General features: G+C 56.3%; 1 protein-coding gene across 1 annotated transcript in view; it reads left to right on the top strand.

Moving 5' to 3' along the window:
• The window catches only part of ME3 (malic enzyme 3), a 191,284-nt gene that overhangs the window by 122,200 nt on the left and 45,364 nt on the right, over window positions 1-23,720 (top strand). Inside the window, exons 4-6 of the mRNA XM_004455255.3 lie at window positions 5,330-5,405; window positions 15,921-16,082; window positions 23,114-23,217. Of these exons, the coding sequence (XP_004455312.2) occupies window positions 5,330-5,405; window positions 15,921-16,082; window positions 23,114-23,217 (342 nt within the window). The remainder of the gene's footprint in view (window positions 1-5,329; window positions 5,406-15,920; window positions 16,083-23,113; window positions 23,218-23,720) is intronic.

Raw genomic sequence — 23,720 nt, 5'->3', positions numbered from 1 at the left:
TTATTTGGCAGGAGCTTACAGTTGCCAGGCTATGAAGCGTAAGTTACTTCCCCCACCAAAGTCTGTGGCCACGTGTTGGGGCAAGATGGCTGCCGACGTCTGCCAGGGTTCAGGTTTCCTGGGTTCCTCTCTTCCCGGGGCTTTTCTCTCTGGGCTCAGCTGCCCTGCTCTCTCCACAAGGCCAGCTGTAGACTATCAAGCAAATGGCTCTGTCTCTGCAGATTCTAAGGAGCCATCTCTATTCCTCTGTGTTCTTCTCCTGTGTATTTACTTCCCGGGCTCCAGTATCAAAACTCCCACCTCCCTTCTCTGCGCTGTGGTTTTACTGTGAGTCCCAGCCCACCAAGGGGGCGGGGACTCAATGTCCTACTGACGTGGCCCAATCAAAGCCTTCATCATTATTTAATCAAGTAAACCTCTGAATCCAATGTACTCTAATATGCCCAGAGGAATTTGGTAATATCACACTGCTTCCCAAGGGCAGAGAACCAGATTTGTTTGGGGGATTTGGTTTGTCTTTGAGCCATAGTGGTAGAAGATGAGCTCATGAATTGGGTTTTGGACATCTTAAGTTCAGAGTACTTTGAAGCCATGTTGGTGGTATAATGGTGAGCACAGCTGCCTTCCTAAGTATTTGAGACGTGCGAGGGGGAGATTTCAGGTAGGCAGTTAAACGGAAATTTCTAGAGCGGTGGTTCTCCGGTGACTGTGACCCCCGGGGGACAGTCGGCAACGTCTGGAGACATTTTTGGTTGCCACAGTGGAGTGGGAAGGAGGTGCTGTCACCCAGGTAGCAGTCAGGGGCGCTGCTAAACGTTTTGCCATGCACAGGACACCCCCTCCCCAGCAACAAAATGTCAGTAGCGCCAATAGTGAGAAACTCTGGTTTACAGATAGAAATTTGGGAGTCATTGGCCAAAAGCGATAGGCGTTTGTGAGAGCGTGTAGAGCAAGAACAGGAGTAAGGAGAGTGGGAATGGCGCAGATTTTGAGGGTCTTTAGGGCTTAATCGCTGGACAACCAGGGCTAGGGACTACAAAGGAGCAGCCAGAGCCGTAGGAGGAAAGCTCCGAGAGTCCCATCGAAAAGCCAAACCTTGGGTGGGGAGTGATTGAAAGTGTCGAATGCTGCTGAGACCAAGGAGATAAGGGCTGGAAAGTGCCCGTTGCATTTGGGTACGTGACGGTCTTTGGTAGCTCAGCAAGAGCGTTTCCAGTGGCAAGGTGGTGAGGGAAGGCACTTGGCTTAAGGGTAAGTGGAGGTGAGAAAGTAGAGGCAACCCTTTTTGGAGGTTTGGCTGTAGAAGGGAAGAGAGAGAACAGTTCTGCAAATGTAGGACTCAAGAATATTGGGGGCTTAGCAGTGTTTTTGTTGTTTTATTTTCTAATTTCTTATTATGGAAAAGTCCTTGCACTTATTAAATGGAATATTAGAGTGAACCTCTGTGCACCCTGGATTCTATGTACTGTAGATTCAGTTTGTTCCTCTAAAGAGAAATTTTTGTCCTAGGCGGCAGTTAACTTGACTGGACTCAAATTCCAAACTCTGTCTCTCCCTGATTGGTGGCAACTGAAATCTCTGCTCAGTTCTTTCAGCCTCCAGCTACTGCTTTTTTTGCCAGACCCCCTGCGCCTGCGTAGTTTAATGGTCTGCCAATGATTTGGCAGGTTTTGTGCTCAGATTTGGTGTTTCGTCCCCTCTGCAGCTCTTTCCCTTCTGAATTCCCCTTTTACTCTCTGACTACCTACCATGCCAGCCCCAGCTATATTCTCTGACATCTCAAGCTACTAAGGCTTTGGCTCTCTACTGCCCAGTCACTTGCATATTGCACTGCCCTGAGGCCAAAAGCCACAAACTTGCAAATCTTGCTAGGTACAATTTCTGTCTTTCATAGGTATATACCCTCCAGTTTTTGCCTGCTTTGACCAATCTTCGTTGCTTAAAAAAGTTTATTATATGCGCATGTGTGTGTGTGTATATATATGTACACACACACACAGATTTTATAATTGTTCTGTTCAGGAACACTAGTTATTCTGACCAAGCTACTCTGTCATTACCAAAAGCTAAAAGTCCTGTTCTGTTGTTAAGATGATAAAGACTTGGGCGTGATTTAGGACTGATGGGAAATTGATGGGAAATCCAGGGGGAGAGAGCAAGAAAGAAGGGATACTCAACACGGTAAGGCTCTGGAACATTCACTGGAACAAGAAGAGCAAAGGGCTGCAGGTGCACAAGCCTGGGGTTTGGTGGGGGGATGCTGACAGGGGTCTCATTTAATGCCTTCTGTTTTCTCTGGGCCGTCAGAGGCAACGTCATCAAGCAAATGATGGGGAAGGTGAGGCAGTTGGAAGTTTGAGGAGAACAGAGACATTTTAAAACATTCATTGCAAGGACTGGAAATAGTGACTGTGAGAACCAAGACTGGTCCGTGCTGGGAGTCCACTTGGGTTGACACAGAGAAGCTTATGATGGCACCAAACAGCTGCGCCATAGCCGGATTTTCCCAGCTGCCTTCTGCTGCCTCCGAGGAGGTGCACAGAGAGCAGAAAGTGGGTTTCTCCAGGGTGTTGCAAGAGTGGTGACACCAAAAAGCAGGGCCAGGGGTTGACAGTGTTAACTAGAGCAGGGTTCAGGTAAAGGGTCACGAACGCCAAGCACCTCGTGAAGTCCTCTCCGCTTCCCAAGAGCAGTCAGAGCCACGAGGGAAACTGATTGGCCCATGCAGCCCTGGCCCAGTCACGCTGGCAAAGCAAATGCAGCCTCTGCCCCTGGGCGCTCCGCAAGCACGGGAGCCTCTCTCGTGTGCACTGGACGAAAGAGGAGAGAAGCGAGTGGCGCGAGCGCCCCGCTTCCTCGGCAGGCCCCCCTTCCCAGCGCCTCCCTCGTGGGCACTGCCCCCTCCCCGATCCCAGGGTGGAAGCCTCGGGACCCGGCCCCTGCCCGCACGAAGGCAGCCGGGAACGGAGGTGCGGTTAGAGCCTCTTGGCGGTTTCCGAGCCCACCTCCAGGGGCTGGTTCCCAGGGGAAAATCAGAGAAGGAAAGGCGGTTCCTTCACACAGCCTGTAGGCTCAGAAAGTAGGTGGGGGTTACGTGGGGGTGGGGGGGTGGAGAGTGACTGCTGAGGGGTGCAGGATTTCTTTCTGGGGTGGTGAAAATGGGAAATTTGATTGTGGTGACGATTGCACAACACTTGTGAGCGCGCTAAAACCAGGGAACTGCACATTTTAAATGGGTGCATCATATGGTGTGTGAATGATACCTCAATAAAACTGTTTAACAAGAAAAAAGGGAAAAGAAGCTGCGCCTATGGCGGGGTGGGCCCTGCCGCCCGCCCGCCCGTGACCCAGCCCCGGTTGTGCTTTGTCCTCGCCCTGTCCCCTGCACCGCCCTCGGATGGGTACTTCCCGAGAGACGGGTGTTGCTGGCTCCGGCGCTGCTGAGCCACGGGAGCGCAGCTCTTAGTGACGCAGCGCCTCTTCTTGCTTAGAGAGGGCAGTTGGGAACACCAGCAACCGAAACGTCGTTGTGGCCAGGTTTTCCTGAGCAGAATAAGCGATCACCAATTTACTTATTTCACACGGTATTTCTAAAGCCAAGCATATTCAAAGCAAGTAGCTTCTGCGTGCCTTTTTCCAAGGCGAGGCCATGGTAAAGCTACCCACACGGGGCGCGTACTGGCTGGGGAGCGAGGTGGGGCGGGCCCGGTCTTCACCAGCCAGGGAGTGACTTGTGGAAATCAGCGGCGCTTCTGGCTTCTTCCTCTGTTCAACGGGGGGTGAGGGTGGTACCTGGAACCCTCAGGACCACCCAGACCAAGCCCCCCCCCCCCCCCCCCCGTCCCGCATCTCCTGGCCTGTCTGGGAGGGAGACGGAGAGCACCCGCCACACCTCCAGACGTCAGCCGTGGGAGGGCGAGGCAGGGCCCGGCAGAGGACAGAGCTGGCGCCTCCTCGACCACTCGGCGCGCGCGGGCCCGGGAGGTGCCGTGCACGCTTTAGCCCACTTGGTTCTCATAACTCTCCTGTGAGGTGGGGTGTTTTGGTTCCTGTTTTACAGAGGGAGAAACTGAGGCTCAGAGAGGTTAAGTAGTTTTCCCAAGGGCAGAAGATCACGAGAGGTGGATCCAGGATTAAAGCCCGGGTCCTTGTGGCTCTCGAGCTCAGGCTTCTCTCCTCCACCCTTCCACCGGGACACAGAGGAGGGGCTTAGGCTGAAGGGAAAGTCCGCCTCCCTCGAGCATGCCATGGGCTGAGGACCCAGCACGGCCCTGCAGCAGCAGGTGCTGCTGCCTCAAATGGTCTGGTCCCTGGATGTGGAGCCCCCCCGCGTGCTGGGGTCTCCCGGAGGGCCACGGCAGCAGCCTCCACGCTGCTCTGTGCTAAAGAGAAGGGACAGGCTACCGGGCCGCCCTGCTGTGCTCAGGGCCTGGGGCAGAAGACGATGGAGCTCCTTAGCTCAGCTCTGAGCATTACGATGCTACGTCCAGCTAATACGCCGTTAAATAAAATACGGCCCGTCCTTCTTTTACTCCAAGATGCTCTGGAAGGCCAGGTCTGCATTTGGAGCTCCCGACTCTGGTGGCACGGAGACGCTGGCTCACAGCCTGCAGCCCCCTCCTCAAACCATCCCCAGGCCCACCTCCCACCACAAGGCGCCTCCTGCGTGTGGACACCCCTGCCCACATGTCCCCGTTCCAGCCACAGCCCCCAGGTCGAGAGGTCCACCACCAGCAGTGAGGTCTGGGGCTTGGACCTGAGAACGAAGGCAACACCGTCCCTAGAAGCAGGCTTAGGGCCATTTGGACAGGGAATTCCTGAGGTCCTGGGTGCCTGGACTGTGGTCTAGAGCAGGAAAGAGAGGACACGGGCGCCCATGAGCACAGGTACCAGGTGGGGATGGGCGGCAGCTGAGCACAGGCTCCAGGTGAACACAAACGCCAGGTGAGCACAGGTTCCAAGTGGGCACAGGTGGGCACAGGTGGCAAGTGGGCACAGGTTCCAGGGGGGCACAGGTGGGCTCAGGTGCCAGGTGAGCACAGGTTCCAGGTGGGCACAGGTGCACACAGGTGGCAGGTGGGCACAGGTTCCAGGTGAGCGCAGGTGGGCACAGGTGGGCACACCATTGGCCCTGCGGGGCCCATGCCTGGTGCAGAACAGCTGTCGGAGGAGGTGCAGAGCAGGAACCTGTAACTAGCGGGGCCTGGGCAGGGACCCCGCCCCAGGCGTGTGGGTGCAGTGGATGATGCGGCGATCGGCAGCGCTTGGGCTCTTCGCCCTGCCCCCAGTCTCACGGCCTGGCTCTGTGTGTGTGTTTCGTCTCTCCTAGGGGGCTGTTTATTACCATTCATGACAAGGGCCACCTTGCCACAATGCTGAACTCTTGGCCAGAAGACAACATTAAGGTACGATCCTGTTTTTGTGGGTGCTGCTCCATTTGGGGTGAATTTTTTCCACCTGAGCCAGAGTCATTCCCAGCTATAAGATGGACATAATGAGCCTCTCCCAGTGCCAGGTCATAGACCTCTTACCGCCGGGCACAGACACGCCCCCGAGCCGAGGCTGGCCTTTGCCAGGCCCCATGTGAAATCACTCGTTACTTGGCGAGGGGTTGAAGGGTGGGGTCTAAAAATATGCCCGGCATGTGTTGAGCACCTACTATGTGCATGGCGCTGGTTTCCCTGGTGGATATGGGGAGAGATCAAGAAGCTGATGGATCGTGAGGGAAATTAGAGACACAAGACTAACAAGGTGGAACAAGATCAAAGATAAATGAGGTTCACAGGAGGAGCTGACGCTGTTCAAGAGACAGAGGTGGCTTTGACCTGAGAAGAAATCAGGGAAGACTTCACGGGGGAGGTGACATTATTGCTGGCCTTGAATTGAGAGATGGCTTTGGGGCAGTTGGACCCTGGGAAGACGAGGATGTAGGATGGGGACCTTGTGGTCCGGGAAATAAAGCGTATGATGAACGAGGCTGTCACGCTTGGGTGCGTGAGCTCCCGGCGCTGGAGATGTATATGTAGCAGTGACAGAAAAAACTGGAGTATAATTTCACTTAGAAACTTTAGGGAGAAACCATTTTCATGTAATAAACATGCTCTCTTAGGGAAGGCAATATTCTGCCTAGTATTTAGTACAAAACATGCCGCATTGCAGGAATTTTTTCACCCCTGGCTGCAGTGCAGCATTCCTCCCGCTGTCGGGACTTCTTTGGAAGAGTTGGAGGGCTTCTGCAGACACAAAGGGTGAAGCCCAAAATGCCAGGCGTCTGCTGGCTGCCTGGCGAGGCCCCTTCTGGCACGGGAACCGGGGAGCGGGTCGGAGTAGGCAGGACGTGGCGTGAGGAGCTCTCAGGGCGGCAAGTGGACGCGGCAGTGCTGGCCCCACGCCGCCCTGCCCCGGGACCGTGCCAGCCTGCCGGGGTGCTCCCCGGGACCTCCCTCAGGCACCCCCTCCCCACCCGCCCCCTGGGTGCGACACAGCTTCTCCCAGTTCACTGCCCTCCGCTCCTCTGGCCCTCTCACAGGCGGGCCAGCATTCAGAAGCAGAGGCGGGGGCGGCCCTGGCTCTCAGGCCCCAGGCGCTCGTCCAGCCTCGGGCTTCGGTCCTGGCCGCGATGAACAGCCCTGTTGTACACCTCGCCCGGGTGCGACCCTGCCCTGGCCTTCTCCTGCCTGCTCGGCTGCTCAGAATCCAGCAATGCGGGGTCTTGGCCCTGCAGGGGTGGGTCTTGGTCCCAGAAGAGGCAGGTTTCCAGGGCATGTCTAGATGCAGCTGCAATAGCCTCCTGGGGATACGAGGGGAGCCAGCTCACTCCAGGGGGACGTCCGCTGCACGCTGGCCTCCGTGGGCTTGCTTTGGAGGCCCTGCAAATCAGTATTTTCCCCATTCCTGGACAGTTCAACAGCGGTGGAACTTTGTGAGCAGTTGGTGCTCAGTAGATGCTCGCTGAATCGCACGAGCTCGGTCAGCAAACGTGTGGAGTATCCTCCGTGTCCCGGGCACTGTGCCAGCGGTCTCCACCGGCACATATGGTGCCTTGTGCAAATTGCAGGGAATTAGAAAGAACGATGAAAAGGCATCCGTACCTCCAGGCTGGCTTTGGGGCTCGGTGAGGAGCTCAGGGGCCGCATTTCATCCCAATTGTTCTTCCTGTCAAGGGGTGTGGTGGTTTGAAGCCGTCTGTACCCCAGAAAAAATTCCATTCTTAATTCTAATCCATTCCTGGGGGTGTAGCCCATGGTAGGTAGACTTGTGAGGAGGCTACTTCCGGTAAGGTGTGGCCTGCTCATCAGGATGGCTCTTAACATTATTGCTAGAATCATTTCTAAGAGAATGCAACTCAGACAGAGAGAGAAAGCCACAAAAGCCAGCAGCTCCAGCAGCAGAACCAGGATGGGGCGGGGAGAGGACGGGAGACCCTGCCCCGTACCTCGCCGTGGCCGGAGGAGCCAGGGGTCACCAGCAGGCGGCCCTGGAACGCCACAGTCTTTGGGCAAAAGGCCTCACCTGGGTGGGGCCCTGATTTGGAGTTTCTTTTAGCCTCAAAACCATTAGCTAATAAAGTCCCATTTTTGAAGCCAAGCCATTTCACGATATTTGCTTGAGCAGCCCAAGAAACTAAAACAGAGGGCCGCTGAGAACACCGTCCCTGGGGCCCTGCTGCAAAAGACAGCAAAATGAGCCAAACACGGGGCCCGCCCCCAAGTTGTCTTCTCTAGCGGGGAAACGAAGGTAGGAATTCGAAATGGACTCTTAGGAGCTAACTCTGCAATGGTTTCCACAAACATCTTTTGAGAACCTTCTAAAATACTGAGTGCTCCTTACCAGAGAGCTGGAGGCAGCGCTTGTGGTTTTAGAGGAGGAGGGAGAAAGATGGGGGGCTTTGGGGTCGCCCTGAAAGAGGGGGGATGTTAAGAGACTTCAGAGAGACTGAGCCCGTTTCTAATGACAGCGTGGGTTTGTGAGCAGATCTGGGCTGGTGGCCTCTAATCCGGTTGCATTCCACACCCACTGAGTCACCACCTGCTCCGTAGAGGTCCCTGGAGGGCAGGGGTAAAGCAGGCGCGCAGGCGGCACCTCCAGGCCGTAGCAGTCTGCTTAGGGGCTGACCTGGGCAATCACAGCACCCCGTGCAGGTGCTGCCAGGTGAGGAGCCAGGCGGGGGGCGGGCCGAGGGGAGAGCCCCCGAGAGGAGAGGACGGTGAGCGACCTGGGCCGCCCGCCCCTCCCCCTCCGTTCCTGTCTCATTTTGGAGAAACCTGGAGGCCAGTTGCAGGCCGGACACAGCTCCGGCTCCAGTCTTGACTCTTCCGCCTGCCTGCGGGGCTAGATAGCCTCTCTGAGCTTTGTTTTCCCCTCGGGACGGTTAACTAGGGGTTTCACTCTAATGTGAAGCTTGGACGGGTGCTAGACTGGTCACCATCATTAGTGGAGATGGAGGAGGAGGCGGTGGCAGGCGGGAAGGGGTGGCGGGCCAGCTGATGGGCCCCTAGACGTTGTTTATGGGCTCTTTACCGCACCGCAGGCGTGATTCAGCCCTCGGTGGTCTTTGAAAACTTGGAATTTGAGGGCAGCATTTTTACATCAGGAGACATCATTGAAAACCAAACACAGGGAGCAGATGGCGTTCAAGTACTTGCGCACCGGCTTCCCACATACAAGATCCCGGGTTCGATCCCCAGTACCTCCTGAAAACAAAACAAACAAACATGAAAAGCCATTTCTCATCGAAGAGTGGCTGTAGCTCAGTGGCTGAGTGACTGCTTCCCGTGTATAAGGTCCTGGGTTCAAACCCCAGAAACTCCTGGAAAAAAAAAGTCTGGATTTCTGTTTTCTAGGGAGAACTCAGAGGCTCCGAATACTGGGTCTATGTAAACAAGTCCTCTAGAGCTGCTGGGGCTGCCCCCAGCCTACCCCAGCCCCCACCCCACCCCACTCACTGGCCTTTCCCCCAACTGCCAGGGCTGCTCTCCCAGAGGCTTAGAATGTTCCGAGCTGTAGTTGTGTTTTCTCCAGTTGCCTTCAAAAGAGGAGAGGCTCCGACCTAGCGCTTTGGAGCTAAAGAGGACCCCCTTGGCTGGTCCACTCAGTTCTCAGTCACCAGGCTCAGAATGGAGCAAAGAAGGGGTGCTTCTGAGGCCCCCAAGTCTGATCTAGGAGAGCGAGTGGCAGGGCGTCTCTCACAGCACATGGCCAAGCTGAGGCTGTGACTGGCCGAGGTCTCCCCCACATCAGCATCGATGCCCCGACCAGGGCCCTGTTGAGTGCCCACTCCCCCGGCCACCGAGGGACCCCTGATGTCGTTGGCGCTCCGGCTCTAGGAGACGGGTGGCTCAGAGGAGAGCTTCTGAATCATCGGAAGTCAGAAACGAGTGTGGTTTCCCAGCCTGCAAGCCGAGCGGGAAGCTGAGACGGAAGAGTGGTAGCTGCGAGGGAGGTGAGGCCAGAGCCCGAGGATGGGGGGGCCAGGAGGGTCCAGGGCCCGCCCCATCGGGCAGGAGGGCCGGGCCGCCCAGGGCGTCCATCACAGGAGGGCGAGAACCGCCCTCCTGCCTCCTTCCCACAGCCACCTTGCCACAGCCAGGAGGAAGGCTCAGGCGAGAGCAGCCCCCTCCCCTGCGGCTTTCCCAAGCTCCTGAACCTCCCTCCTTCAGGGCGGGCTGAGAGGCAGCGGGTAGTGGGGCCAAGGGCCCCGTGCTCTGCCGCGGGCAGCGGCCACCCCGCCCTGTAAAGGTGGGCAGGTCGCCAGGGCCAAGCGCCCACCTGCCGCGCACACCCCACCGCGCACTAAGCCCCGTGTGCCGGTGTCAGGGCTTGGGTTTCTCCCAGCCGCGAGGACAGAGGCTGGCAATGAGAAGTCTATTCGGGGGTGCCATTGGGATGAACTCCTGGGCAAGGGGAGGAAGCAGGGGGGGCTGGGGGAGGGCTGAGCTGCAGCAGATCTCAGGGAAGACTCAGCTCAGCCCAGGAGGGAGCTCTGGAGCTGGGATGGCCCTTCGAAGCCCACCCCAGTTGGGGATGGCCCTTTACACCCCTACATTGCCCAGTCCTGGTTGCAGCTGCCCCTTGATTTTGGACAAGGTGGCTCTCTTTATTCAAGGCAATTCCCAAAGTGTGCTGATAGCTGAGAGTGCAGCCAGCAGCTGCGCAAATCCTTGCTTCCCAAGGCGGGTCTGGGCAGGGCATCTCAGTATCCCCCTCAGGCAGCACTTACCCTGAGAACTTTACAGAGATTTAACTCCTTGAATTCTCCCAGCGGCTCTATGAGAGGTGGGGACTTTTATTACCGCCGTTTTATAGACAAGGAAGCTGAGAGGTTAGGTTCTCTGCTAAGGAGTAAGGAGCAGGTGGAGGAAGACAGGAAGGATGGGAGGGGAGGAGGAAACAAAAGGATGAGGAAGGAGAAGGATGCCACGTGTGTGGTGTGGGCAGCCACGACCACAGGTTCAAGTCCAAGGAGGCCAGAGCAGAGCAAGCAAGAACTCGTGATCTGTGGGTCAGTCTTGGGTCAGCCCAACTGGATCCACCGAGGCCAAGGGGCGTGGGAAATAAGCCATAAAAGTCCATGGGTCTGAGCTAAGTGGGCCGAGGAAGAACGTGGCACACTGTCCCCAATCTCCCTTTAGTCATCCGAAGTGCAGAGGAGTTAGGAGTTGTAAAACCCCTCCGAACAAGGAAAATGTAGACCCGTAGTTCACTGAAAATCGTTGCTGCTCTTTAAAAGCCAAGGATGCTCCTTGAGTTTGCCCTCTATTACCCCTACTCCCAGCATTAGTGCCACTGAGGTCATGAGCAGCATTCCTCTCTGAACCATATTAAATCTACACCAGGTCTGATTTCAGTCCACTGGAGAAGACATCTGTGTCCTGTATTAGTCAGGGCTCTCCAGAGAAACAGAACCAACAGCACTGTGTGCATGTGTGTTTATAGAGAACTACAGAGAGAGAGAGAGGTTGATTTATTTTAATTGGCTCGTGCAGCCATGAGAGATGGCAAGTCCAAACTCTGTAGTCTGGAAACTCCAGTAAAGGTGATATTGAAGTCCTTAGTCCAAACTCTTCAGGAGAAACTGGCTGGCTGAAAATTCCAGCAAGAGCCAAGTGTTGCAGTTGAGGCAATAATCTTCTTTAACCTCTGAAACTCTTTGTCACTTTTAAGACCTCCAGTTGATTGGATGAAGACATTGTTGATGGAAATCTCCTTTGTTGATTGTAGATGCATTCAACTAATTGTAGATGCAAATTCCATCTTCAGAATACCCTCACAATAACAAGTAGGCCAATATTTGACCAAGCAACCAGCTACCATAACCTAACCAAGTTAACACATGGTATTAGCCATCACATGCTCTATGATGGATCCATCAAAGGGTCCACTGAACATTTATTGACTATATATCACATTGCAGGCATGCACTAAGTGCTAGAGAATCAAAGATGACAAGCCTTACTGTCCTTAAAGACCTTAAAGATAATATGAAAGGCAAGAAAATGTATAGAACTATAATAAAAGGAAGAAAGTGATAAATGCTATGGAAGGGAAAGGCTTTGGGAATTCAGAGGATGGAGTAGTACCTTCCAGAAGGGAAAACCTTTTGGAGAAGGTTGTTTTTTTTTTAACTAGTTCTTGAAATATATAAGGATGCTAGGATTTGGCTTAAGCAAGTAAAGGGATTGAGGAGTAAAATGCAATATAGTCAAGAAGATACCAACCTTGTCCAAGATTGAAAGTATTTTAGTTTTAATGGACCATATAATGGGTGGAAGAAACTCAAAGAGGAGATTGGGCCTAGATCGTGGAAGACACTGAATGCCAGTGTGAGACATTTGGGCTTTAGAGGCAGCGGGAACCACTGGAGGTTTGAGGAGCAAGAAAGTGATCAATCTGGGTATGCTTCAGAAATATGAAATGGAGCGAGGGAGAAAGCAAGAGTAGATGGGCCAGTCAGGAGACCCCTGAGTGGCTCCAGCAAGAGGTGAATGGACTGACCCAAAGGGGTAGCAGTGGGATGAAGCTCATGGAAGAGATGCGAAAAATGTGGGGAAAGTAAAATCAGTAGAACTAGGTGACCGATTGACTATGGTTAACTAATGACAGTGAGGAGTCAAAGGAGACTGGATCATTTGGAACTTAGGAGACACAGAAAAACAGAGGGAGGGAAGGAAGCAGGAGTAAAAGATCTGGAAAAAAGAGGAATCATTTGGTATGGAACTTGTGGCGCTTGAAAGAACTGTGGGAAACTCCAGCGTCAATGTCCAGCGGTCAGCCAGCTGTGAGTATATTCTCCTTAGAGAGGGCGGTAGACGCCACTGGGATAGGTGAGCATGCACTCACGTGTGCTGCACTCACGTGGCCTCCTTTCTTAAAACTTGCATTTCCCAAGGTCTTCCCTTGGTTTCCCTTTCATTTAATCATTTACCAGATAATTACTGCATGGTACTTCTGTGCTGAAATAGAGACCTATGAAACAATTAAAAAGATATCATCTTCTCCCCAAATAAGCAGTATCATATGACCTAAGTGCAGTGGCCTTTTACTGATCATTGACTCCATACAAGAAACCAGACAACATAACTCATATATTATTTCATTTAATTTTTACAACACCCTCATGAGCGAGATGTTGTTATTATCCCATATCATGGAAAATTGCTGCTCAGAGAAGTTCTGTGTTTACCCAAGTTTACATAAGATCTCTCCTCAAGGAGCCTACGTTCAGATACTAGTTATCAGACCCCAAAACCTCTGCTTTTAATCTCCAGGCTCTTTAGCAAGATAAAGTGTGCATTTAAAATATGTTAAATAAGAAATCAAATGCTATCAACCATCAGATGATTACATGGCATCTTGTGCAGGATTTGGCATGCAGCAGGTACATAATAAAAGAGAAGACAGGAAGGGTGAGTAGGCTAGGTGATGGCAGGTCTAACAAGGGCTACTAGTTCAGAGGAAGGAAAAATCATTATATTATGATGGGCAGGATTTGTACTGCTGGAGAAAGAGAAGAACTGAGAGGTGAGAGATTAGAGGTCATTCCGAGGGTAGCGGAAGGAGCGAGGAGGCAATTTGGTTCGAGCAGGAAATTGTGTGAAGATGTGTAGCAGAAGATACATTTCAGAAGGTTCAGATCATTCAAGGGTTAAGCTGTTTGGATTTTATTCTACGGACAGTTAGAAACCACTGAAGGTTTCTGAGCCCGGAAGCGGCCTGATGAAAAGGGGCTTTCGATAGGACGGATCTGACCTGACGTTGGTTGGCTATTGCAGCAACCCAGGCAAAGCGCAGTAGCACTGAGGACAGATGGCTGGGAGGTGAGACAGTCCACATGGCAGGAAGAGCTCCTCGCAGAGGGGGGACCTTGCAGCAGTGCCCTCGAGCCCCTGCAGGCTGGGAGGCTAGCAGAGCCCCGGGCACCTTCTGGAAAGTCCCGGCGTTGTGTGGATAACGCCCTGAAGAGCTGGTTCTGCCGTTTAGCTCCTTGCCACTCGCCGTCTCTCAGTAGAGAGGAGGGTTTTGAGGGGGTGGGCACCCGATGAGGAGAGGTGGTAGGGAACCGCCCAGAGTCTGGGCAGCCAGGGGCAGCGTGAGGGCGCAGGCTCCAGCAGGGAGACCTGCCGAGAGGAGATCAAGGGTCGGCTGCGGAGAGGCCAGCGCCGAGACTGGTGGACCCTCGCCAAGAGCACAAGTGCTTTAACCCAGCTGGAGGGAGCGGTGAAAAGAGCCCTGACCCGGGAACCCCGAGCCTGACTGGCCTCCCAGCCTGCCCTGTGCACCAGCAAGGTGACCTTGGGACGTCATCTAAGTCATCTACTCTTTCCAAGAACAGCGATTTGAAACCGTCCAGCCCAGTGCCTGGCATATGGCTGAGACTGAACAAACGTGTAGAGCACCAAGGTTTTGGAGCTTCTCGCACCTGCCAGGCTCCCCGGGCTGTGACGAGGGTAAGGCGAGATGCGGGCTGTGAGCCCCTTTCGTAGACCGTCCTCGGGGGGATAACGATCTGCACGGGCCTGCCGTCCTCTCCGGAGCCCTGTCTTCAGAAGTGCAGGGATGTTTTTAGGACTCTCTAGATGTCTTCCTACAAAAAGGCAGTGTCAGCCCGCGTGCGGTCTCGCCCGTGGAGGGATGCAGAACAGAAGCGAGAAGGCACCACGGACCCGTTGTGCACGGCGTCACCCTCGCCTCCGGGGCAAGCGCGGGCCGTCAGCTCTTCATCTCAGTGCCCAGTGCTGTGCCTGCATGGAGCGAACCACGCGGAGCTCTTGGGCACCACGCTTGGGCCAAAAACCAGGACTTGGATGGCTCCAAGCTGGTCCTAAGTCCTCACCCAAAGCCAGGCTGCCCTGATGGGCAGGGTGGTCCCGTACACGTAACTGCACTCAGGGATGGGGGGAGCAGTGATGGCCAGCAGGCTGACGTTGATCTTCCCTAACAGCGACCTACAGACACCTTCCCTGTCACCCCTGGGGCTCTCTTTGGGCTGGCATTCAAGGCCCTCACAGTCCGACTCCTGCCTGACTTCCCGTTCTTCTCTTCCGTGTTCCCCTGACACGCCCTAAATCCTCCCCACACCGGCTCCCCTGCCCTGGACCTGAATTGCCTCTTACATCGAACGTCTTTCTCCCCATCTGCGCCCCACAACCTTCACCTGTCCAAGGTCTGCCATGCGTCTCCCCACCCACGTGCCTGGCAGGAAATACCTCTCCTCTCCATCCTCATGCTGTTCTCTGTGCTCATGCTTTCCTCTCAGAACCACAAATACTAGTACATGTGCTGTCTCCCTCCTTTCAGCCCATTAGTTCTCTAAGGGCTGGGTCCATGCACACTTGTTTTCACAGAGGAGCAAACTGAAGCTCTTTGCCCCAGAATCTGGAACAATGTCTTACGCAAAGTAGATGCTCAGTAAATATCTGTTAAACGAATATAAGTGAATGATCATAATTACTTCTGCCATCACCACCAACTTTGTGAGCATCTATTAATTCACAGTAGGTGCCTTGAACAGTGTCTCGTGCAGAGTAGCTCCTCGGTGATTATTTGCCAAAACACAGAAGGCAATGCTGGTGAACCCTCCTGATTTCAGCCCATGTCACAAGGTACTCTTGTTCTTTGGAAGTTGGATTTATTGGACCCAGGGAATAGACCAGAGGACACTTACACTGATCTCTATAGCATCAGTGTGAGCACTTGTTGTTGATAATCTCCTTTTATGATATCCTTTCTCTCCCTCCCCCATTTCAGGTTGAGAGTGTCTGCTTATTTTCTGTAGCTGTGGTTTCCCTCTTGCTCCTTTTAGACCCCCTGCCTCCCAACCTCAGAATGCAGGGCAGCAGGGAGTGGATGTGGCTCACGCAGTTGGGTGCCTGCCTCCCACATAGGAGGTCCTGGATTCGGTTCCTGGTGCCTCCTAAAGAAGACAGACAAGCAACAAGCAGAAATCAAGCAAAAAAAGAACAAAAAAACAAGTGAACATTGAGCAAAAACAATGAGCAGACAAAGAGCAGAAACAATGAGCAGGGCAGCGAGCAAAAACAAAACGAGCAGGGAGCAGATGTGGCTCAAGCAGTTGGGCGCCCGTCTCCCACATGGAAGGCCCCAAGTTTGGTTCCCAGTGCCTCCTAAAAGAAAAAACAAACAGACCGCAAGCCGGCAATGAGGAAAAACAAGGAGCAAACAGACGAGGGGGCCACCTGGGGGGCGGGGCAGAAGGCAGGCGGGCGTCTTTCTGCCGTCCCTCCTGTGCGGGGCTCCCGCCAGCTCGCAGGGAGGGGCAGGATGGCCGCAGGAGTCCTCTGGCCCCGTCCCCGGCGAGCTGCCGCGCCCCGGGCTGCGCAGCGGGTGGGCTGTCCAGGCTCCCTCGCTCCCGCGGCAGGAGGGCGGCTTTGGCCGAGACGGCGCCCCTGCGTGTCTTCCAGGCCGTGGTGGTGACGGACGGCGAGCGCGTCCTGGGGCTGGGCGACCTGGGCTGCTACGGCATGGGCATCCCCGTAGGCAAGCTGGCCCTGTACACGGCGTGCGGCGGCGTGGACCCGCAGCAGTGCCTGCCCGTCCTGCTCGACGTCGGCACCAACAACGAGGTAAGCCGCGCCGGCCGGGGACACGGGCGGGGGCCCCCGGGCAGGGTCGCGGTCCTTCCCAGCGGCCCCTCGCCCAGCGCTTCCCCTACAGAGCGTGACGCAGAGGCCCCTTCTCCTCCCTGGGCTCCGGCCGTCTTCCCAGCCCCGTCCTTCCCCCTTCCCGGGCGCAGGCGTCCTTCTTCTCCTCGCCTGGGCGCTGCTCGGGTCACGCGCCCCGACGTGTCCCCTCCCCTCGAGGCCGCTCTGGCAGCAGGATCGCGGGGCAGTGACTGCTGGGCTGGGTTCGCTCCAGCACCGTGAGGTCAGCGGCTTCGGTGGACGGATTAGTTAGACCTCAAGGGCCCTCTCCTTGCGCCTGGCCACCAGCCGAGGAGCCGGGGGAGGCCGGGGGTGGCCCAGGCCCGGCCACCTGCTCCGCCAGCCGGGTGTCCTCTCGCGGCCAGGGGTCTTGATCGACGGTCCTTGGGCCTCAAAGAGTGCGTCTCTGCAAAGGGCGCGCCCAGCTTCGATTTGGTTTTTCTCCCCGTCCAGCCCCTCCTGCCACGTTCCAAGGAGGCTTAGTCCCTCCCTGTCCTGAGAGCAGGCTCCAGACGAGAAGCGGAGCAGCCCGAGCTGGAGTCCCAGGCCACCAGGTCCCTGCCCGGGCGTCGGCCGCCCCTGCCCGGCGCCTTGGGCTCCGCTGTCCTGGAAGGCCCAGCGCCCAGAAATGAGGCGCAGAGGCTCGCGGCTGGCCCCGAGCGGAGATAAACCCACCGGGGAGGATGCGGGGAGACCCCCGGGCACCGGGCAGGCGTCTTCCACCAGCACCCTGTGTGGGCCTTCCCGTGACCCTGCAGGGGGCATCCGCTGCAACCCCCTCTTTACGCCCAGGCCACAGATCCTGGCCCAAAGGGGTCTGCCCAAGAGGCGGGCTGGGCCCTGACCCACTGGGCTCCCTCCACACCCCACCGTGGGGCCTGCGCCGTAAGCAAAGATACATTCTCGATCTTTAGAATTTTTATTATTAAAGTAACCGTGAAACACTCAAACTGTTAAAAGGGGAACGGGGATACGGCCCGCAGGGCGCCTCATTTGTGTTGCCTGGCAGTCGCTGTTACTTCCTTGTCATCCCAATAAGCCCGTAATTTTGCGCTAATTTTCCAATGAAGATTATCTTGTGGACACTTTCTCTTCCCCTATTTAACACAAGTTTATTGAGTGTTTACTAGGTGCCACGAGGAGAGGAATTACAGCCAGACCTGGGCGGAACGTTCTAGACGGCGGGTTTCCACTCTGTCGCCTGGTTTATCATTTAAATGGCCGAGGTGTTCCATCTGGTCAGATCGCCTGCTTCCCCCAGGGCTTTCGGGGTCTGGGATCACGTCTCCCTCCCGGGCGTGGAACCAGGAGTGCCTCCCCTCGGCCGCCCGCTCCTGTCAGGGCCGCCGTCCCACAGGGTCCCCAGCTGAGGGGACGGAACGCGCTGTGGAGAGCACGAAGAGCGGTTGTCCCCCAGCGCAGCGAGAGCAACGCCAGCCGCCATTTAGTAAGACCCTGCCATGGGCCGGGCATAGTCCGAGGCCTTTATAGCAGTTGATCTCATTTAATCCTCGCAACGCCTGCACGTCTGCGGAAGCGCTCGTCCCGTCTTACAGCTGTGGGAACGGAGACGGGAGCCTGGGGACGACTTAGCTCCCGCGACTCCAAGTGTCGGAGCTGGGATTTGAACCCAGGTCTCCCTGGCCCCACGGCTGCCTTGTTTCCGCCGTGACGCTGTTCCAAGGGATCAGGTGTGTGTTTGTGTTATAGCCTAGGTAACTAAGACCGACAAAGCCGGTGTTTCACGCAGCCGGGGTCCCCGGGCCCTCCGGAGCAAGTCAGAGTGCGCTCAGTGGTATTTATACTGTCCTCCCCTCGAAGAAAGGTGAGCCCTTCCAGACAATTCAAGAAACCCGGGACACAAAAACCCAAACCGATGTGGCCAAAAATAGGAAAGCAGGGATTTCTCTCTCTTCAAACGAGTTCACTATGTGAACTCCCACAGCACAGTTCATTTAAAAAAAAAAAAAGTCAGTTTACAAGAGTTGTTTCCCCAGAAGTCTTTGGACACATGTATTGCTCAGAGCTGGAGGAGAGCAAGTCAGAGCTGGAGGAGAGGGCCTCTCACAGCCTCGCGGCTTTCATCTCACGTGTCGGTGCAGGGAGGGTGCCGTCGTGAGGGTTTTCAGTGTCAGAATAACTAAACCATCTGTGTTTCTGTCTCTATGAAAACTCCTGAGGTAAGAAGAGCTTTAATCAGAGTCAAAGAAAACACCCCTCCAGGTTTCCTGTTGAAGGAAAACATCTGCCGTCTACAGCCCTGAAAACTCTGAGTCACGTTTACCTGCCGGTACCAAGGGGGGTTTGGAAAAATAAGTATGTGCGGCAGTGATAGCACGAGAAGGGACATCCCATGACTAAGCTCCGGAACCAAGGGGGCAGGAGAAGGTAGCCCCCACCACCCGGGTACAAGGGGGCCCGCCCTGGACCTTCCCTCCAAGCTGTGCCTTCTCTGTTCCGGCGCAGCCCGACGGAGTCACAGACGGTCTGAGCTGGAAGAGACCTGAAACGCTGGCTCATTCAACGACCTCGTTTTCCACAGGAAAAGACAAGCGCCAGAGTGGAAGTGGCTTCCCCCCGGCTTGACTCCACGCCCAGTGCTCTTCTCACCCTGTGCTAGCAGCTCTGTCAGGCAGCCCGAAGTGCTTGGCTTAAAACGGCCCTCTGAGCCTTTGAGATCTTCCCTGGCGCCCAGCTCCCGAGATGTCATGGGAGAGTCTCTTTGGAACCAACGAGCAGGAGGCCACGTCTGCTTGGGGAGACGAGCGCGAGAACGGGTCATCCGCAGCGCCTGGTGCACGGCGCCTCGGGGTGTCGTGGCCTGCTGAGGAAGCAGGGTGTCGGTGATAGAGCTGGGCGTTGGGGGTCACACGCACCTCGCAGGAGGACTGATGCTGCGAGTAATAACCGCCCAGCCCCCTTACTCCTGCGCACGTGCGGCCCACGAGGGCGCCCTTGCTAGGACCTCGTCGCTCACTGCCGAGGTGACCTGAGTCTCCCACGGCACGCGTGTTCGGCCTGACTCGCCGTGGTGGGGAAACAGAGCTGTCTGTGCCCACGGCACGAGTCCGTGGCCTGCCGAGGCCCCAGACGCTCTCGGAGGAGCATGTCAGGTGCCTGTTGCCAGGCAAGGCAAATATTCTTCTGGGCCACAGGGTGCCTCTGTCCTCCAGCCTAAATCCAGTTCGCAGTGATGCGGCAGATGAAGAGCAGGGAACCATTTCGTTGTCCGTGACAGTTTATCTCCAAGGAAAACCTTACGGAGGCAGAGCTGGGCCAGCAGCCGGGGAGGGCACGCGTTCAGCTCTCTCACACCCACGGCAGCGGAGAAAGCTCCGGCTCCCCTGCTTTGGATAAACGTCTTAGCCTAAAAATGCAGTCACAGACTTCCTCAGTGCCAAAGGCAAGGTAGGAACTAACAGGGACGAGATGGCCTTTCAGCCACCGTTGCCGAGCCAGGCACCCAGCGTTCAGGAACGCAGAGGTGAGTGAGCCTGGCCCGCGCTCCGGGAAGAGCCCTGGTCTAGAAGCCGTGGTTTCCACCCGGTTGCTTTGTGACCCTGGGCAGCTCAAGGGACCCAGAGCCTCACCAGGAGGAGGCGGAACCAAGGGATTCCTAAGACCTTCCTAGTTTTCAATTCTGCGCCTCTTTAGTCCAGCCCTTGGCTCACGCGGCTCACATCAAGAACGGCGCCTTGAGAGTCTACCGTGTTGGGCACTCGACAGACGGGTGGGAAGACAAAGATGAGTCAGGAGCAGATCCTTTCCTCCAAGAGCTTGCAGTATGAGCTAGAAATCATTGTTATCCCAGTTTGACAGAGAAGAGAAACGAAACGCCTTACCCAAAGCCACAGAGCTAGTTAAGTGACAGGCCTGGAATTCAAACCCTGGACTGATCCCAAACCCAAAAAAGACCCTTCTGATTCTGAAGCCGGGCCACGCTGAGGATACAGGCTCAGTGGCGAGCGTGTCGCCAGGCCATCCCGTGCCCTTTCCTCGACTACAGCCTGCCTCCCAAATCTGAAGTTCCTTCTGCCCCTGCTGTTAGGGTTGCCAGATTTAGCAACTAAAATTACAGGATACCCACGCACGTTTGAATTTCAGATAAACAGTGAATCAATTTTTAGCGGCCTGTTCCATGCAATATCTGGGACAGCCACTGAAAAACGATTCCTGGTTACCTGAAATGCAGATCTAACCGGGAGACTTGTGTCCTATCGGCAAGCCTAACTGCTGAAAACTTCTCTCCTAAATGACTGTACGAGGAAGTCAGGGAAGAGGAGGGCTGCGAGGAGAGGTCCACACCTCGCTCTGCTGAATCACTGCGCAGGACACTGGACGAGGTGCAGCCTTCCTCGGCCGAGTGTTGCCAGCACAGCGTGGGGAGTCCGCCTGCAAACGCCTGTTGGAGCAGCCCCTTCGCTCCTGCCAAGGAGGACGCAGCGGGCTGGAGCCGTGGACGCGGCGGCCCCAGCCTGCATCTGGTTCCCCTGCTCAGCCTGGACCTCAGGCAGCACAGCAGAGCGCTCGCCTGGGGCTCAAGCAGAGGGCGAGGGGCCCTGACCCGCATAAGGGCACGGCCGGGGACGCAGAGGGCACGGCCGCGAGAACCCAGCCCACGCAAGGCTCAGGCCCACCTCGGCCTCTCTCTGGCCGTGCGAGGTTGGGCAGTTTATTTAAACCCTTGAACTCCAACTTCCCTGCCTGTGAAGCAGGGACTAGACTGTGGAAGATTGTTAGAAGGCTCAAAAGAGTGAATGACTCACGAGCATGATACAAACATAAGATGCTGGTTTTTTTAGGATCAACTCCGTATAGGAACTTGTTTCCCGGTTTTGTTTTAGTGTGTGTATCAAGATTTGAAGTACATGCGGCGTAAAACATTTTATTGTAAAAGTAGAATATAAGGACTTTTTAAAACGTCGGGGCTTTTTAAAAGCTTTTTATCATTCCTCTAATATTTCAGCAGCACCACGTTGTAGTTGCCATTTACCCAAAGTCGCACAGCGAGTGCTGCAGGTGAGACTTGACACTTAGTCCCTGAGTGCACCGCCCACGGTGTCCTTATCACTGTATCTATATAACAGTTCAGATAGAGGTAAAACCCAAAACCTCGTCCTCAAGGACCTCATATTTTAATGGTGAGTCAAGACACAAAAATAGATAATTCCCTGAGACCCTGATACGTGGAATTACTGTTTCCCAAACACGTTGTGTACTTTTTCCTCCTCTTACCTCCAGCCCCCAACCTTTCTTTCCTTCTACCTTCTGCACTCATCCAAACCCGCCCATCTTTTAGCACTTAACCAGTTCCTCCATGGCACAATGTCCATCTGCCCCACAATGGGAACAGCTCCATTCTACCTCTGTGCATCCACGTCCAAGCCTTGTCCCCAGAGCCGTGTGCTGTGCCCTGTAGCAGCTAGAGGTTTATACTCTGCCACCCACAATAGGTTGGGAGCCCCTGGTTTTTTACTCATCTATAAGTTCCCTACTGGACCAGAGTCAGCAGTGGCAGAGGGTCAGTAAATGAGGCATGCGTGACGATGTCCTGTGTGGCAGCGGAGGGTGCCAGGTTCTGGGCTACGTCACATAAAGGCGTTGAAGGATGCACCATATCTTAAGCAAGTAAAGAGTTCACTGAGAAAAAGAGAAGCGAGAATGCCCACTGCGCCTGGGTGCCGGCGTGCTCACGGGGGGTGCACTGTGTTGGCCTCTCCCCCGGGGAGGCGTCTGGGCTCTTTGCTGTCCTGACTGGTGGCTCTTCGGCCGCCCTGCTGGGTTATGCCCTGGACCCTCAGGCTGGGGGCCAGTGGGGGGCCCTCCTGTTGTAATGGTCCAGGGCCGTTTTGAGCACGGGAGTTTCAAACACGGCTCGTGCGCAGGCGGGCTGCTCAGCTGTGGCGGGTACGGCTGTTCTCCAGCAGGCCGGCTTCCCGCGGTTCCCTGCACCTGCCTCACCTGAGTCGGGTCACAGCGTTTGGGGTGGGTATTGAAGAGGTGGAGCTGGTTGTTCAGAGCAAGGCAGGTGCAGAGGCTGGCCCCATGGCGCGACCGCCAGAGGGGGAGAGCCGCGGGTGCAGAGGCTGGCCACGGGGCGCGACCGCTGGAGGGGGAGAGCCGCGGGTGCAGAGGCTGGCCACGGGGCGCGACCGCTGGAGGGGGAGAGCCGCGGGTGCAGAGGCTGGCCACGGGGCGCGACCGCTGGAGGGGGAGAGCCGCGGGTGCAGAGGCTGGCCACGGGGCGCGCGACCGCTGGAGGGGGAGAGCTGTGGGAGGTGAAGCTGGGTCCTTCCCACAGGCTGGGCCGTAGGGCAGACAGATTCCAGGACCGAACTTTCTGGTTGTGTCCTCCTGTCCCTGTACCCCCAGCTAGCACAGGGCCAGTAACATGGTAGGACTTCACTGAACGAGGGAGGGAGGGAATGAATGAAGTGCCATCTGACTTTAGTCCAGGGCAGTGGCTTTGGACAAGACCTAACACCTCCGCCCGGATGCCGTCCTGACTGGTTACCACCCAGGGGCAGTTTTGCCCTGCCAGGGACACTCAGCAGCATTTGGGGAGACTTTGCTTGTCACACCTGGGGCCACTGCAAGCGTCTTGTGGGCAGGGGCTCAACGTCCTCCAGTGCACAGGACAGTGCCGCCCATCAAAAAGATGGCAAGAATGCCACTGTGAGACCCCTGAGCACACCCAGAGCCCATGGCCAGGGCATGAAGGCTGGACCTGACCACGGCCGCTGCGGGCAGCCTGGGGTCCTAGACGGGCAGGCCCCCGGCAGTCCCCGGGCCGATGAGCCACTCAGCCGCCTGGCCCTTGCAAGAGGACAGCCGGCGCCCGGCCAGCCCTCCCCGCCTGGGCCTCCCTGCGCAGCCCCTCGAGGAAGCTGTGCTGAGAGGCCGGGGGCGCGGGGAAGCGGGCGCAGGCCGGGTGACGCTCCCCTCTGTTCCAGGAGCTGCTCAGAGACCCGCTGTACATCGGCCTGAAGCACCGGCGCGTGCGCGGGCAGGAGTACGACGACCTGCTGGACGAGTTCATGCGGGCCGTGACGGACAAGTAAGTGGATCGGGGTGTGCCCTGTGAGGTGGCGTGGCTACAGCCGACACCGGTGGTCACGGGCGCACGGGCAGGGGGCGGCAGGGGCATGCCTTTCCGAGCGGTCCAGAAATTCAGACTTGACAGTCTCTGATCGGAAGACTGGAAACCAGGGCGGGAGGCCCTTTGGGAGCAGAGGAGAGGGAGAGGGTTCACGGCCGATGTTCTGTGCCCTGGAGCTGGTTGGGGGGCTGTCGGACCAGGAGCGCCCCTCGGCCTGAGCCCGCCTGGGTCCTCGCGCGCGCAGGGAGCTGCAGGGTGCGCGTGGGGGAAGGAGGGCTGGGCAGGCAGCTTGCCGTGCCACGCACCGCTGCCCACCGCGGTGAAAAGCAGGCGGGTTAATGAGCCGCCGCAGCAGGCCCACGGCCCGGCCCCCGAGATTCAGGGGGTGTCATCTCCGCACGGGAGCACGCAATATTGCGGCTTGCACCCCGTCCTGCCCCACGGTCCGCCGTCCCGGCCCC

This window comes from Dasypus novemcinctus, chromosome 10 (genome assembly GCF_030445035.2).
Source record: "Dasypus novemcinctus isolate mDasNov1 chromosome 10, mDasNov1.1.hap2, whole genome shotgun sequence".
In the NCBI taxonomy this organism is placed as follows: Eukaryota; Metazoa; Chordata; class Mammalia; order Cingulata; family Dasypodidae; genus Dasypus; species Dasypus novemcinctus.
The sequence above is the reverse complement of the archived record's forward strand: the minus strand, read 5'-3'. Positions and strand labels throughout refer to the sequence as shown.